This window comes from Scyliorhinus torazame, chromosome 19 (assembly GCF_047496885.1).
Source record: "Scyliorhinus torazame isolate Kashiwa2021f chromosome 19, sScyTor2.1, whole genome shotgun sequence".
Lineage (NCBI taxonomy): Eukaryota > Metazoa > Chordata > Chondrichthyes > Carcharhiniformes > Scyliorhinidae > Scyliorhinus > Scyliorhinus torazame.
In genome coordinates this window covers 14,898,327-14,912,534 of record NC_092725.1, presented here as the reverse complement: position 1 = coordinate 14,912,534, position 14,208 = coordinate 14,898,327, and the positions used below count along the sequence as shown (strand labels likewise).

Genomic DNA, 14,208 nt, shown 5'->3' with positions numbered 1-14,208 from the left:
CGATCCCGGGTAGGGAGGGAGTTTCTCATGCGGGGAGGTTTGAGTAGGCCGGGGCCTGTACATTGGAGGGAGTCCAGAGAAGGTTCACTCGGTTGACCCTGGGTAGGGAGGGAGTTTCTCATGGGGAGAGGTTTGAGTAGGCCGGAGCCTGTACATCGATGGAATCCAGAGAAGGTTCACTCGGTCGATCCCGGGTAGGGAGGGAGTTTCTCATGCGGGGAGGTTTGAGTAGGCCGGGGCCTGTACATTGGAGGGAGTCCAGAGAAGGTTCACTCGGTTGACCCTGGGTAGGGAGGGAGTTTCTCATGGGGAGAGGTTTGAGTAGGCCGGAGCCTGTACATCGATGGAATCCAGAGAAGGTTCACTCGGTCGATCCCGGGTAGGGAGGGAGTTTCTCATGCGGGGAGGTTTGAGTAGGCCGGGGCCTGTACATTGGAGGGAGTCCAGAGAAGGTTCACTCGGTTGACCCTGGGTAGGGAGGGAGTTTCTCATGGGGAGAGGTTTGAGTAGGCCGGAGCCTATACATTGGGAGTTTAGGAGAATGAGAGGTGACCGTATTGAGACCTATCGGATTCTCAGGGGGGCTTTGACAGGGTCGATGCTGAGAGGATGTTTCCTCCTGTGGGCGAGTCGAGGACCAGAGGGCAGAATCTCAGAGTCAGGGGGCCGCCCATTTCACACAAAGATGAGGAGGAATTTCTTCCCTCAGAGAGCAGTGAATCTGTGGAATTCATCACCGCAGAGAGCTGTAGAGGCTGGGGCGTTAAGTATGTTCAAGGTTGAGAGAGAGCGAGACAGATTTATAATCAGTGTGGGGATCGAGGGTGATGGGGACAAGGCAGGAAAGTGGGAGTTTTTTAAGTATACATTTAGAGTACCCAATTCATTTTTTTTACAATTAAGGGGCAATTTATCGTGGCCAATCCACCTACCCTGCACATCTTTGGGTTGTGGGGGTGAATCCCACGCAGACACGGGGAGAATGTGCAAATTCCACACGGACAGTGACCCGGGGCCGGGACCGAACCCGGGTCCTCGGCGCAGTGAGGCAGCAGTGCTAACCACTGTGCCACCGTGCCGCCATGGAAAGTGGGAGTTGAGGAAGGTCAGTTCGGTCATGATCTCGTTGACTGGGAGAGCCAATGGGCTGAATGGCCCGCAACTTGCGGTCCGATTAGAATATTAGAACATGAGAAACATTTCAACATCATTACAATATTTTTACTGTTACAATCCAATGTTTGAATTCTTTTCCTACAAACAAATGTGAATAAAACAAACCATTTTAAAGCTTTAAGATGGTCGGGAAAAATGGATTCATTCCTGGAGTGATAATATAAGAAATGGGGTTTGGTTATTTTATAAACAAACTTTATTAAAACAGAAGAAAACAAGAGTTCAACTTTTAAATTTCCGCTCTCCCAATAACAGATTACACATAGTTTCTTAACCTGAGCACTTCAGTTGTCATTAAACAGCACGCGACAGTGAACGTACAGCTCTCGTACCACTTGCACAGATGGACAAAGGCAATACTTGCATTTCCGAAGCAATTTTCTGCTGTTAGCCAAGTTATTTTAGAACTCTCTTTGAAAGCATGTGCCTTGACCGCCCTCATTGGCTGTTCAAATCATTTTCTTGGACCCGTTCATCCCAAGATTCCTTCTTTCTCTCTGAGCTCTGCCCCCGCTCCTCAAGCAAAGGCTGTCTCTGCTGGGGTTTCCAGATGTGAACCCACCAGCGTTAACTTGGCTGTTTAATTTCCCACTCCCGCTTAGACAAAAGAATCGAGGCCCCTCCCCCCAGGCCGCTGTGATGAATGAGATGTTTTTTGTTGTGAGTTCCAGCAGGTGGAGATTCAGCGACGGCTGGAGCTGCTTCACATGACCATCTTCTCCCAGAGCTTCTCTCCCTGTGGGAAATACCTTGCAGCCGGGAACAACTACGGAGAAATCGGCATCTTCAGGTACAGACTGGATTCCCCTTGCCCACTGACCTCTGCACCCTGACCCCAGACCCAAACCCTCACTCCCAAACACCCCTCTCACTCCAAACTCGCCTCTCTCCACTAACACGCTGTCTCGCTCTCTCCATCCACCAGCCTTGCGGCCGCACTCAGCATAGAGGCAACTGAAGAGAACCAAAGGCCCATTTTCACCTTCCAAGGTAACCCCGGGCTGTACCTGTCCTGGGAGTGTTTGATGGGGACAGTGTAGAGGGAGCTTTACTCTGTATCTAACCCCGTGCTGTACCTGTCCTGGGAGTGTTTGATGTGGACAGTGTCGCGGGAGCTTTACTCTGTATCTAACCCCGTGCTGTACCTGTCCTGGGAGTGTTTGATGTGGACAGTGTCGCGGGAGCTTTACTCTGTATCTAACCCCGTGCTGTACCTGTCCTGGGAGTGTTTGATGGGGACAGTGTAGAGGGAGCTTTACTCTGTATCTAACACCGTGCTGTACCTGTCCTGGGAGTGTTTGATGGGGACAGTGTAGAGGGAGCTTTACTCTGTATCTAACACCGTGCTGTACCTGTCCTGGGAGTGTTTGATGTGGACAGTGTCGCGGGAGCTTTACTCTGTATCTAACACCGTGCTGTACCTGTCCTGGGAGTGTTTGATGGGGACAGTGTAGAGGGAGCTTTACTCTGTATCTAACACCGTGCTGTACCTGTCCTGGGAGTGTTTGATGGGGACAGTGTAGAGGGAGCTTTACTCTGTATCTAACCCCGTGCTGCACCTGTCCTGGGAGTGTTTGATGGGGACAGTGTAGAGGGAGCTTTACTCTGTATCTAACACCGTGCTGTACCTGTCCTGGGAGTGTTTGATGTGGACAGTGTCGCGGGAGCTTTACTCTGTATCTAACCCCGTGCTGTACCTGTCCTGGGAGTGTTTGATGTGGACAGTGTCGCGGGAGCTTTACTCTGTATCTAACCCCGTGCTGTACCTGTCCTGGGAGTGTTTGATGGGGACAGTGTAGAGGGAGCTTTACTCTGTATCTAACCCCGTGCTGTACCTGTCCTGGGAGTGTTTGATGGGGACAGTGCAGCGGGAGCTTTACTCTGTATCTAACCCTGTGCTGTACCTGTCCTGGGAGTGTTTGATGGGGACAGTGTAGAGGGAGCTTTACTCTGTATCTAACCCCGTGCTGTACCTGTCCTGGGAGTGTTTGATGGGGACAGTGTAGAGGGAGCTTTACTCTGTACCTAACCCCGTGCTGTACCTGTCCTGCGAGTGTTTGATGGGGACAGTGCAGCGGGAGCTTTACTCTGTATCTAACCCCGTGCTGTACCTGTCCTGGGAGTGTTTGATGGGGACAGTGTAGAGGGAGCTTTACTCTGTATCTAACCCCGTGCTGTACCTGTCCTGGGAGTATTTGATGGGGAACAGTGTATAGGGTGCTTTACTCTGTATCTAACCCCGTGCTGTACCTGTCCTGGGAGTGTTTGATGGGGACAGTGTGGAGGGAGATTTTCTCTATCTAACTGCTGTCTGTATTGCAGCTCATGACGGTCCTGTCTATAGTCTTGTATCCACAAGCCGGCAGCTGATAAGTTCTGGAACTGGAGATATCAAGGCCTGGAATTGGAATGAACTTGCCAAGAAGGTATCTCTCCTGAAAAACTGGAAACCACATCCCTGAGACTCCAGCTGCTTGTCAGTAGCCCGAGAAGGACAAGGACAGTGTATCTAACACACTGTGACATCCGGTCCCAGAGGGGGAAAGGACAGTGTATCTAACACACTGTGACACTGTCCCAGAGGGGGAAAGGACAGTGTATCTAACACACGGTGACACTGTCCCCGAGGGGGAAAGGACAGTGTATCTAACACACTGTGACACTGTCCCAGAGGGGGAAAGGACAGTGTATCTAACTCACTGTGGCACCCGGTCCCAGAGGGGGAAAGGACAGTGTATCTAACACACTGTGACGCTGTCCCAGAGGGTGAAATGACAGTGTATCTAACACACGGTGACACTGTCCCAGAGGGGGAAAGGACAGTGTATCTAACACACTGTGACACAGTCCCAGAGGGGGAAAGGACAGTGTATCTAACTCACTGTGGCACCCGGTCCCAGAGGGGGAAAGGACAGTGTATCTAACACACTGTGACGCTGTCCCAGAGGGGGAAATGACAGTGCATCTAACACACTGTGACACTGTCCCAGAGGGGGAAAGGACAGTGTATCTAACACACTGTGACACTGTCCCAGAGGGGGAAAGGACAGTGTATCTAACACACTGTGATACCTGGTCCCAGAGGGGGAAAGGACAGTGTATCTAACACACTGTGACGCTGTCCCAGAGGGGAAAAGGACAGTGCATCTAACACACTGTGACACTGTCCCAGAGGGGGAAAGGACAATGTATCTAACACACTGTGACACTGTCCCAGAGGGGGAAAGGACAGTGTATCTAACACAGTGACACCCGGTCCCAGAGGGGGAAAGGACAGTGTATCTAACACACTGTGACACTGTCCCAGAGAGGGAAAGGACAGTGTATCTAACACACTGTGACACTGTCCCAGAGGGGGAAAGGACAGTGTATCTAACACACTGTGACACTGTCCCAGAGGGGGAAAGGGCAGTGTATCTAACACACTGTGACACTGTCCCAGAGGGGGAAAGGTCAGTGTATCTAACACAGTGTGACACTGTCCCAGAGGGATAAAGGACAGTGCATCTAACACACTGTGACACTGTCCCAGAGAGGGAAAGGACAGTGTATCTAACACACTGTGACACTGTCCCAGAGGGGGAAAGGACAGTGTATCTAACACAGTGACACCCGGTCCCAGAGGGGGAAAGGACAGTGTATCTAACACACTGTGACACTGTCCCAGAGGGGGAAAGGACAGTGTGTCTAACACACTGTGACACTGTCCCAGAGGGGGAAAGGACAGTGTATCTAACACACTGTGACACTGTCCCAGAGGGGGAAAGGACAGTGTATCTAACACACTGTGACACTGTCCCAGAGGGGGAAAGGACAGTGTATCTAACACACTGTGACACTGTCCCAGAGGGGGAAAGGACAGTGTATCTAACACACTGTGACACTGCCCAGAGGGGGAAAGGACAGTGTATCTAACACACTGTGACACTGTCCCAGAGGGGGAAAGGACAGTGTATCTAACACACTGTGACACTGTCCCAGAGGGGGAAAGGACAGTGTATCTAACACACTGTGACACTGTCCCAGAGGGGGAAAGGACAGTGTATCTAACACACTGTGACACTGTCCCAGAGGGGGAAAGGACAGTGTATCTAACACACTGTGACACTGTCTCAGAGGGGGAAAGGACAGTGTATCTAACACACTGTGACACTGTCCCAGAGGGGGAAAGGACAGTGTATCTAACACACTGTGACACCCGGTCCCAGAGGGGGAAAGGACAGTGTATCTAACACACTGTGACACTGTCCCAGAGGGAGAAAGGACAGTGTATCTAACACACTGTGACACCCGGTCTCAGAGGGGGAAAGGACAGTGTATCTAACACACTGTGACACCCGGTCCCAGAGGGGGAAAGGACAGTGTATCTAACACACTGTGACACTGTCCCAGAGGGGGAAAGGACAGTGTATCTAACACACTGTGACACTGCCCAGAGGGGGAAAGGACAGTGTATCTAACACACTGTGACACTGTCCCAGAGGGGGAAAGGACAGTGTATCTAACACACTGTGACACTGTCCCAGAGGGGGAAAGGACAGTGTATCTAACACACTGTGACACTGTCCCAGAGGGGGAAAGGACAGTGTATCTAACACACTGTGACACTGTCCCAGAGGGGGAAAGGACAGTGTATCTAACACACTGTGACACTGTCCCAGAGGGGGAAAGGACAGTGTATCTAACACACTGTGACACTGTCCCTAAGGGGGAAAGGACAGTGTATCTAACACACTGTGACACTGTCCCAGAGGGGGAAAGGACAGTGTATCTAACACACTGTGACACTGTCCCAGAGGGGGAAAGGACAGTGTATCTAACACACTGTGACACCCGGTCCCAGAGGGGGAAGGACAGTGTATCTAACACACTGTGACACCCGGTCCCAGAGAGGGAAAGGACAGTGTATCTAACACACTGTGACACTGTCCCAGAGGGGGAAAGGACAGTGCATCTGACACACTGTGACACTGTCCCAGAGGGGGAAAGGACAGTGTATCTAACACACTGTGACACTGTCCCAGAGGGGGGAAGGACAGTGTATCTAACACACTGTGACACCCGGTCCCAGAGGGGGAAAGGACAGTGTATCTAACACACTGTGACACTGTCCCAGAGGGGGAAAGGACAGTGCATCTGACACACTGTGACACTGTCCCAGAGGGGGAAAGGACAGTGTATCTAACACACTGTGACACTGTCCCAGAGGGGGAAAGGACAGTGTATCTAACACACTGTGACACTGTCCCAGAGGGGGAAAGGACAGTGTATCTAACACACTGTGACACCCGGTCCCAGAGGGGGAAAGGACAGTGTATCTAACACACTGTGACACTGTCCCAGAGGGGGAAAGGACAGTGTATCTAACACACTGTGACACTGTCCCAGAGGGGGAAAGGACAGTGTATCTAACACACTGTGACACCCGGTCCCAGAGGGGGAAAGGACAGTTTGATCATTTGTTCTATGCTTACTTTTCAGAGTTGCAAAGAGGCTTGGAGTCGCCGACCAGCTTTTGGGTAATTCAGCTCCCACTGTACACAATCCCAATGGACCCAAACCCCTTCCCGTTCACTCCCACTGTACACAATCCCAATGGACCCAAACCCCTTCCCGTTCACTCCCACTCTACACAATCCCAATGGACCCAAACTCCTTCCCATTCACTCCCACTGTACACAATCCCAATGGACCCAAACCCCTTCCCGTTCACTCCCACTGTACACAATCCCAATGGACCCAAACCCCTTCCCGTTCACTCCCACTGCACACAATCCCAATGGACCCAAACCCCTTCCCGTTCACTCCCACTGTACACAATCCCAAAGGACCCAAACCCCTTCCCGTTCACTCCCACTGTACACAATCCCAATGGACCCAAACCCCTTCCCGTTCACTCCCATTGTACACAATCCCAATGGACCCAAACCCCTTCCAGTTCACTCCCACTGTACACAATCCCAATGGACCCAAACCCCTTCCCGTTCACTCCCACTGTACACAATCCCAATGGACCCAAACCCCTTCCCGTTCACTCCCACTGTACACATTCCCAATGGACCCAATCCCCTTTATGTTCACTCCCACTGTACACAATCCCAATGGACCCAAACCCCTTCCCGTTCACTCCCACTGTCCACAATCCCAATGGACCCAAATCCCTTCCCGTTCACTCCCACTGTCCACAATCCCAATGGACCCAAATCCCTTCCCGTTCACTCCCACTGTACACAATCCCAATGGACCCAAACCCCTTCCCGTTCACTCCCACTGTACACAATCCCAATGGACCCAAACCCCTTCCCGTTCACCCCCATTGTACACAATCCCAATGGACCCAAACACCTTCCCATTCACTCCCACTGTACACAATCCCCATGGACCCAAATCCCTTCCCGTTCACTCCCACTGTACACAATCCCAATGGACCCAAACCCCTTCCCGTTCACTCCCGCTGTACACAATCCCAATGGACCCAAACACCTTCCCATTCACTCCCACTGTACACAATCCCAATGGACCCAAACTCCTTCCCGTTCACTCCCACTGTACACAATCCCAATGGACCCAATCCCCTTCCCGTTCACTCCCACTGTACACATTCCCAATGGACCCAAACCCCTTCCCGTTCACTCCCACTGTACACAATCCCAATGGACCCAAACCCCTTCCCGTTCACTCCCACTGTACACATTCCCAATGGACCCAATCCCCTTTATGTTCACTCCCACTGTACACAATCCCAATGGACCCAAACCCCTTCCCGTTCACTCCCACTGTACACAATCCCAATGGACCCAAACCCCTTCCCGTTCACTCCCACCTGTACACAATCCCAATGGACCCAAACACCTTCCCATTCACTCCCACTGTACACAATCCCAAAGGACCCAAACCCCTTCCCGTTCACTCCCACTGTACACAATCCCAATGGACCCAAACCCCTTCCCGTTCACTCCCACTGTACACAATCCCAATGGACCCAAACCCCTTCCCGTTCACTCCCACTGTACACATTCCCAATGGACCCAATCCCCTTTATGTTCACTCCCACTGTACACAATCCCAATGGACCCAAACCCCTTCCCGTTCACTCCCACTGTCCACAATCCCAATGGACCCAAATCCCTTCCCGTTCACTCCCACTGTCCACAATCCCAATGGACCCAAATCCCTTCCCGTTCACTCCCACTGTACACAATCCCAATGGACCCAAACCCCTTCCCGTTCACTCCCACTGTACACAATCCCAATGGACCCAAACCCCTTCCCGTTCACCCCCATTGTACACAATCCCAATGGACCCAAACACCTTCCCATTCACTCCCACTGTACACAATCCCCATGGACCCAAATCCCTTCCCGTTCACTCCCACTGTACACAATCCCAATGGACCCAAACCCCTTCCCGTTCACTCCCGCTGTACACAATCCCAATGGACCCAAACACCTTCCCATTCACTCCCACTGTACACAATCCCAATGGACCCAAACTCCTTCCCGTTCACTCCCACTGTACACAATCCCAATGGACCCAATCCCCTTCCCGTTCACTCCCACTGTACACATTCCCAATGGACCCAAACCCCTTCCCGTTCACTCCCACTGTACACAATCCCAATGGACCCAAACCCCTTCCCGTTCACTCCCACTGTACACATTCCCAATGGACCCAATCCCCTTTATGTTCACTCCCACTGTACACAATCCCAATGGACCCAAACCCCTTCCCGTTCACTCCCACTGTCCACAATCCCAATGGACCCAAATCCCTTCCCGTTCACTCCCACTGTACACAATCCCAATGGACCCAAACCCCTTCCCGTTCACTCCCACTGTACACAATCCCAATGGACCCAAACCCCTTCCCGTTCACTCCCACTCTACACAATCCCAATGGACCCAAACTCCTTCCCATTCACTCCCACTGTACACAATCCCAATGGACCCAAACCCCTTCCCGTTCACTCCCACTGTACACAATCCCAATGGACCCAAACCCCTTCCCGTTCACTCCCACTGCACACAATCCCAATGGACCCAAACCCCTTCCCGTTCACTCCCACTGTACACAATCCCAAAGGACCCAAACCCCTTCCCGTTCACTCCCACTGTACACAATCCCAATGGACCCAAACCCCTTCCCGTTCACTCCCATTGTACACAATCCCAATGGACCCAAACCCCTTCCAGTTCACTCCCACTGTACACAATCCCAATGGACCCAAACCCCTTCCCGTTCACTCCCACTGTACACAATCCCAATGGACCCAAACCCCTTCCCGTTCACTCCCACTGTACACATTCCCAATGGACCCAATCCCCTTTATGTTCACTCCCACTGTACACAATCCCAATGGACCCAAACCCCTTCCCGTTCACTCCCACTGTCCACAATCCCAATGGACCCAAATCCCTTCCCGTTCACTCCCACTGTCCACAATCCCAATGGACCCAAATCCCTTCCCGTTCACTCCCACTGTACACAATCCCAATGGACCCAAACCCCTTCCCGTTCACTCCCACTGTACACAATCCCAATGGACCCAAACCCCTTCCCGTTCACCCCCATTGTACACAATCCCAATGGACCCAAACACCTTCCCATTCACTCCCACTGTACACAATCCCCATGGACCCAAATCCCTTCCCGTTCACTCCCACTGTACACAATCCCAATGGACCCAAACCCCTTCCCGTTCACTCCCGCTGTACACAATCCCAATGGACCCAAACACCTTCCCATTCACTCCCACTGTACACAATCCCAATGGACCCAAACTCCTTCCCGTTCACTCCCACTGTACACAATCCCAATGGACCCAATCCCCTTCCCGTTCACTCCCACTGTACACATTCCCAATGGACCCAAACCCCTTCCCGTTCACTCCCACTGTACACAATCCCAATGGACCCAAACCCCTTCCCGTTCACTCCCACTGTACACATTCCCAATGGACCCAATCCCCTTTATGTTCACTCCCACTGTACACAATCCCAATGGACCCAAACCCCTTCCCGTTCACTCCCACTGTACACAATCCCAATGGACCCAAACCCCTTCCCGTTCACTCCCACCTGTACACAATCCCAATGGACCCAAACACCTTCCCATTCACTCCCACTGTACACAATCCCAAAGGACCCAAACCCCTTCCCGTTCACTCCCACTGTACACAATCCCAATGGACCCAAACCCCTTCCCGTTCACTCCCACTGTACACAATCCCAATGGACCCAAACCCCTTCCCGTTCACTCCCACTGTACACATTCCCAATGGACCCAATCCCCTTTATGTTCACTCCCACTGTACACAATCCCAATGGACCCAAACCCCTTCCCGTTCACTCCCACTGTCCACAATCCCAATGGACCCAAATCCCTTCCCGTTCACTCCCACTGTCCACAATCCCAATGGACCCAAATCCCTTCCCGTTCACTCCCACTGTACACAATCCCAATGGACCCAAACCCCTTCCCGTTCACTCCCACTGTACACAATCCCAATGGACCCAAACCCCTTCCCGTTCACCCCCATTGTACACAATCCCAATGGACCCAAACACCTTCCCATTCACTCCCACTGTACACAATCCCCATGGACCCAAATCCCTTCCCGTTCACTCCCACTGTACACAATCCCAATGGACCCAAACCCCTTCCCGTTCACTCCCGCTGTACACAATCCCAATGGACCCAAACACCTTCCCATTCACTCCCACTGTACACAATCCCAATGGACCCAAACTCCTTCCCGTTCACTCCCACTGTACACAATCCCAATGGACCCAATCCCCTTCCCGTTCACTCCCACTGTACACATTCCCAATGGACCCAAACCCCTTCCCGTTCACTCCCACTGTACACAATCCCAATGGACCCAAACCCCTTCCCGTTCACTCCCACTGTACACATTCCCAATGGACCCAATCCCCTTTATGTTCACTCCCACTGTACACAATCCCAATGGACCCAAACCCCTTCCCGTTCACTCCCACTGTCCACAATCCCAATGGACCCAAATCCCTTCCCGTTCACTCCCACTGTACACAATCCCAATGGACCCAAACCCCTTCCCGTTCACTCCCACTGTACACAATCCCAATGGACCCAAACCCCTTCCCGTTCACCCCCATTGTACACAATCCCAATGGACCCAAACACCTTCCCATTCACTCCCACTGTACACAATCCCCATGGACCCAAATCCCTTCCCGTTCACTCCCACTGTACACAATCCCAATGGACCCAAACCCCTTCCCGTTCACTCCCGCTGTACACAATCCCAATGGACCCAAACACCTTCCCATTCACTCCCACTGTACACAATCCCAATGGACCCAAACTCCTTCCCATTCACTCCCACTGTACACAATCCCAATGGACCCAAACCCCTTCCCGTTCACTCCCACTGTACACAATCCCAATGGACCCAAACCCCTTCCCGTTCACTCCCACCTGTACACAATCCCAATGGACCCAAACACCTTCCCATTCACTCCCACTGTACACAATCCCAAAGGACCCAAACCCCTTCCCGTTCACTCCCACTGTACACAATCCCAATGGACCCAAACCCCTTCCCGTTCACTCCCATTGTACACAATCCCAATGGACCCAAACCCCTTCCAGTTCACTCCCACTGTACACAATCCCAATGGACCCAAACCCCTTCCCGTTCACTCCCACTGTACACAATCCCAATGGACCCAAACCCCTTCCCGTTCACTCCCACTGTACACATTCCCAATGGACCCAATCCCCTTTATGTTCACTCCCACTGTACACAATCCCAATGGACCCAAACCCCTTCCCGTTCACTCCCACTGTCCACAATCCCAATGGACCCAAATCCCTTCCCGTTCACTCCCACTGTCCACAATCCCAATGGACCCAAATCCCTTCCCGTTCACTCCCACTGTACACAATCCCAATGGACCCAAACCCCTTCCCGTTCACTCCCACTGTACACAATCCCAATGGACCCAAACCCCTTCCCGTTCACCCCCATTGTACACAATCCCAATGGACCCAAACACCTTCCCATTCACTCCCACTGTACACAATCCCCATGGACCCAAATCCCTTCCCGTTCACTCCCACTGTACACAATCCCAATGGACCCAAACCCCTTCCCGTTCACTCCCGCTGTACACAATCCCAATGGACCCAAACACCTTCCCATTCACTCCCACTGTACACAATCCCAATGGACCCAAACTCCTTCCCGTTCACTCCCACTGTACACAATCCCAATGGACCCAATCCCCTTCCCGTTCACTCCCACTGTACACATTCCCAATGGACCCAAACCCCTTCCCGTTCACTCCCACTGTACACAATCCCAATGGACCCAAACCCCTTCCCGTTCACTCCCACTGTACACATTCCCAATGGACCCAATCCCCTTTATGTTCACTCCCACTGTACACAATCCCAATGGACCCAAACCCCTTCCCGTTCACTCCCACTGTACACAATCCCAATGGACCCAAACCCCTTCCCGTTCACTCCCACTCTACACAATCCCAATGGACCCAAACTCCTTCCCATTCACTCCCACTGTACACAATCCCAATGGACCCAAACCCCTTCCCGTTCACTCCCACTGTACACAATCCCAATGGACCCAAACCCCTTCCCGTTCACTCCCACTGCACACAATCCCAATGGACCCAAACCCCTTCCCGTTCACTCCCACTGTACACAATCCCAAAGGACCCAAACCCCTTCCCGTTCACTCCCACTGTACACAATCCCAATGGACCCAAACCCCTTCCCGTTCACTCCCATTGTACACAATCCCAATGGACCCAAACCCCTTCCAGTTCACTCCCACTGTACACAATCCCAATGGACCCAAACCCCTTCCCGTTCACTCCCACTGTACACAATCCCAATGGACCCAAACCCCTTCCCGTTCACTCCCACTGTACACATTCCCAATGGACCCAATCCCCTTTATGTTCACTCCCACTGTACACAATCCCAATGGACCCAAACCCCTTCCCGTTCACTCCCACTGTCCACAATCCCAATGGACCCAAATCCCTTCCCGTTCACTCCCACTGTCCACAATCCCAATGGACCCAAATCCCTTCCCGTTCACTCCCACTGTACACAATCCCAATGGACCCAAACCCCTTCCCGTTCACTCCCACTGTACACAATCCCAATGGACCCAAACCCCTTCCCGTTCACCCCCATTGTACACAATCCCAATGGACCCAAACACCTTCCCATTCACTCCCACTGTACACAATCCCCATGGACCCAAATCCCTTCCCGTTCACTCCCACTGTACACAATCCCAATGGACCCAAACCCCTTCCCGTTCACTCCCGCTGTACACAATCCCAATGGACCCAAACACCTTCCCATTCACTCCCACTGTACACAATCCCAATGGACCCAAACTCCTTCCCGTTCACTCCCACTGTACACAATCCCAATGGACCCAATCCCCTTCCCGTTCACTCCCACTGTACACATTCCCAATGGACCCAAACCCCTTCCCGTTCACTCCCACTGTACACAATCCCAATGGACCCAAACCCCTTCCCGTTCACTCCCACTGTACACATTCCCAATGGACCCAATCCCCTTTATGTTCACTCCCACTGTACACAATCCCAATGGACCCAAACCCCTTCCCGTTCACTCCCACTGTACACAATCCCAATGGACCCAAACCCCTTCCCGTTCACTCCCACCTGTACACAATCCCAATGGACCCAAACACCTTCCCATTCACTCCCACTGTACACAATCCCAAAGGACCCAAACCCCTTCCCGTTCACTCCCACTGTACACAATCCCAATGGACCCAAACCCCTTCCCGTTCACTCCCACTGTACACAATCCCAATGGACCCAAACCCCTTCCCGTTCACTCCCACTGTACACATTCCCAATGGACCCAATCCCCTTTATGTTCACTCCCACTGTACACAATCCCAATGGACCCAAACCCCTTCCCGTTCACTCCCACTGTCCACAATCCCAATGGACCCAAATCCCTTCCCGTTCACT

General features: G+C 52.4%; 1 protein-coding gene across 1 annotated transcript in view; it reads left to right on the top strand.

Annotated features, from left to right (window-relative positions):
• The window catches only part of thoc6 (THO complex 6), a 96,044-nt gene that overhangs the window by 4,245 nt on the left and 77,591 nt on the right, over positions 1-14,208 (top strand). Inside the window, exons 2-5 of the mRNA XM_072485423.1 lie at positions 1,848-1,966; positions 2,102-2,166; positions 3,499-3,602; positions 6,658-6,695. Of these exons, the coding sequence (XP_072341524.1) occupies positions 1,848-1,966; positions 2,102-2,166; positions 3,499-3,602; positions 6,658-6,695 (326 nt within the window). The remainder of the gene's footprint in view (positions 1-1,847; positions 1,967-2,101; positions 2,167-3,498; positions 3,603-6,657; positions 6,696-14,208) is intronic.